General features: G+C 38.3%; 1 protein-coding gene across 1 annotated transcript in view; it reads right to left on the bottom strand.

Annotated features, from left to right (window-relative positions):
• The window catches only part of LOC135094269 (beta-1,3-galactosyltransferase 5-like), a 29,227-nt gene extending 28,642 nt beyond the window's left edge, over positions 1 to 585 (bottom strand). The window contains exon 1 of the mRNA XM_063994251.1: positions 366 to 585. Coding sequence (XP_063850321.1) covers positions 366 to 378 — 13 coding nt within the window. The 5' untranslated portion in view covers positions 379 to 585. The remainder of the gene's footprint in view (positions 1 to 365) is intronic.
• Between the last annotated feature and the right edge of the window lie 2,338 nt (positions 586 to 2,923).

Consider the following 2,923-nt stretch of genomic DNA (forward strand, 5'->3'; position numbering starts at 1 on the left):
CACACACACACACACACACACACACACACACACACACACACACACACACACACACACACACATACACACACACACACACACACACAAACATGAGAGAAGCTTTCAGTTTCATCAAAGTTTTCTTCATTTTCAATACATTATAAGATTTCTTTATTTCTTTATTTTTTCTTTTTTTAAGATTTAGTAAAAATCTCTGTAAAGACTACAACAAAACTGATTTATGATACAAATACAGTTTTTTTTTACATGTATATTCACAATTTGGACCAAGTGTGGCTTTTTGCATCAAGTCCTTTCCGTACACATCATCACATTCCAGATTTCTAAAGAGGTTTGGTGAAGTAACAATCACATCTTGCATTTACCTGAACGCAACATTGACTCAACAGTGGAGGCAGGACAGCTGCAGCTGGATTTCGTATAGGAAATTGGTATCCTGGGCTTTTACACAGCAAAGATTGTATGTGAAGTGGGCGGCGGCAGCGACGCAGGAGAAGTGAGGAATGGCCACCACTTGCTTCTCCCTGAGCATCAGATACCGTCTTCGCGCACACACCTGTGGCTCCTATATGAATTGCCACACCTGTGCCAGAGACCAGTCAAGTGGACTAATTTCATAAGTCTTGACTTGATGATCAGTTGATTAATTCATCAGCTTTCCTGCTCTAAATTCACGAGACATAAAACTGGTGTTGTACTAATATTATCCAAATATGTAGTAATAGTAGTTGTAGTAATGATAGTAGTAGTAGAAGTAGCTAGCATTAGAAGTAGTAGGGTTGGTGGTGGTGGTAGCAACAACAACAACGGAAGCAGCAGCAACAGTAGTAGTAGTTGTTGTAGTAGTACTTGTATAGGTAGTAACAATTGTAGTAGTACTAGTAATATTGGTAGTAGTAGTAGCAGTAGTAGTAGTAGTAGTAGTAGTAGTAGTAGTAGTAGTAGTAGTAGTAGTAGTAGTAGCAGTAGTAGTAGTAGTTACTGTTGTTGTTAGGGGACAATTAATCACATTAGTATTGGGCAAAGTCTGGTGGAATGGAAACACTCTATAGCTCATCATTATTTCACTTGTGTTTGTTTGTATTCCATCGTAAACATTATGAGTATCAATAAACCATCATTATGAATAATTATGATGTCATTTAAGAGAGAGAGAGAGAGAGAGAGAGAGAGAGAGAGAGAGAGAGAGAGAGAGAGAGAGAGAGAGAGAGAGAGAGAGAGAGAGAGAGAGAGAGTTTGTGTGTATGAGTGTGCCCGACAATAGCCGCCTATCTTTTTTTTTTTTTATGTATGAGAGGTACTGGGCAAGGACAACAAAATCATAATAAAAAAAATTATTGTATATATATATATATATATATATATATATATATATATATATATATATATATATATATATATATATATATATATATATATATATATATATATATATATATATATATATATATATATATATATATATATATATATATATATATATATATATATAAAGGCAAACTGAGGTGCCGGTCCCCGAGAGTCAAAAACAGACGTCGAAAATTAAAGGATAAGCGTCTTGAAACTTCCCTTTTGAAAGAGTTCAAGTCATACAAAGAGTTCAAGTCAGAAAGGAATGAATGATTGAGAATACTGGTTAACACTTGGATTTGAGAGGTGGACAGAATTGGGATGGGAGAAAGAATAAAGTCTTGTGCAGCGACGCTGCAGGAGGAGGGGAGGCATGCAAGTTGCATGCAAAGTTACTTACCAAGACTAGAGGAGCAGTTAGCATGAAAATAGCGGTAGAAGATAGCAAGAGATGCAACACTGTAGCGATGAGAGAGAGGCTGAAGACAGTTAGAGGAAAGGACTTGATGAAAGATAAAGCCTTTGATACCACCCTGTCTAAAAGAGCGGTATGATTGCAACCGCCACATACAAGTGAAGCATACTCCATAAATAGACTGATAAGGCCCCTGCACAGAGTTAGCATCTGGGGAAGTGAGAAAAACTGGCGAATACGACTCACAACGCCTAACTTCATCGAAACTGTTTTACTAAAAGATGAAATGTGAAGTTTCCAGTCTAGATTTATAAGCAAAGGACAGACCGAGGATGTTCAGTGTAGAAGAGGGGGACAGTTGAGAGGGGATAGTTATCTGGAAGGTTGTGTCGAGTTTATAGATGGAAGAACTGAGTTTTTGAGGCAATAACAATACTAGTTTTGCTCCGTCCCAATAACAAATTTTAGAGAGATCAGAAGCCAGACGTTCTGCGGTTTCCTTCCTGAAGGATTGGACATCTACGAACAGACGTGGAAAAGTGCACGGTGGTATCATTAGCGTAAGACTACTCTTACGCTAATGATACCACCGTAGGACAAGAAGTTTGGTTTAGAAGATCATTGATGAATGATGATGATGAATGGAAGAGAGTGTATGACGGGACAGAACCTTGAAGAACACCACTGTTAATAGATTTAGGAGAAGAACAGTGACCGTCTACCACAGCAGCAATAGAACAGTTAGAAAGGAAATTTGAGATGAAGTTACAGAGAGGAGGATAGAAGCCGAAGGAGGGTAGTTTGGAAATCAACGCTTTGTGCCAGACTCTGTTAAAAGCTTTTGATATGTCTAAGGCAACAGCACAAGTTTCACCAAAATCCATAAAAGAGAATGACCAAGATTAAGTAAGGAAAGCCCAAGGATCAGCAGTGAAGCGGTCTCGGCGGAACCCATACAGGCGATCGAATAGAAAGATGTGAAGTGATAGATGTTTAAGAATCTTTAAAGAGGCAGGAAATTAAACCAATAGGACAATAGTTTGAGAGATTAGAGCGGTCACCCTTTTTTTCAGGAACAGGCTGAATGTAGGCAAACTTCCAGCAAGAAGGAAAGGCAGATGTTGATGGATAGAGTTGGAAGAGTTTGACGAGGCAAGG

This window comes from Scylla paramamosain, chromosome 45, assembly GCF_035594125.1.
Source record: "Scylla paramamosain isolate STU-SP2022 chromosome 45, ASM3559412v1, whole genome shotgun sequence".
NCBI lineage: Eukaryota > Metazoa > Arthropoda > Malacostraca > Decapoda > Portunidae > Scylla > Scylla paramamosain.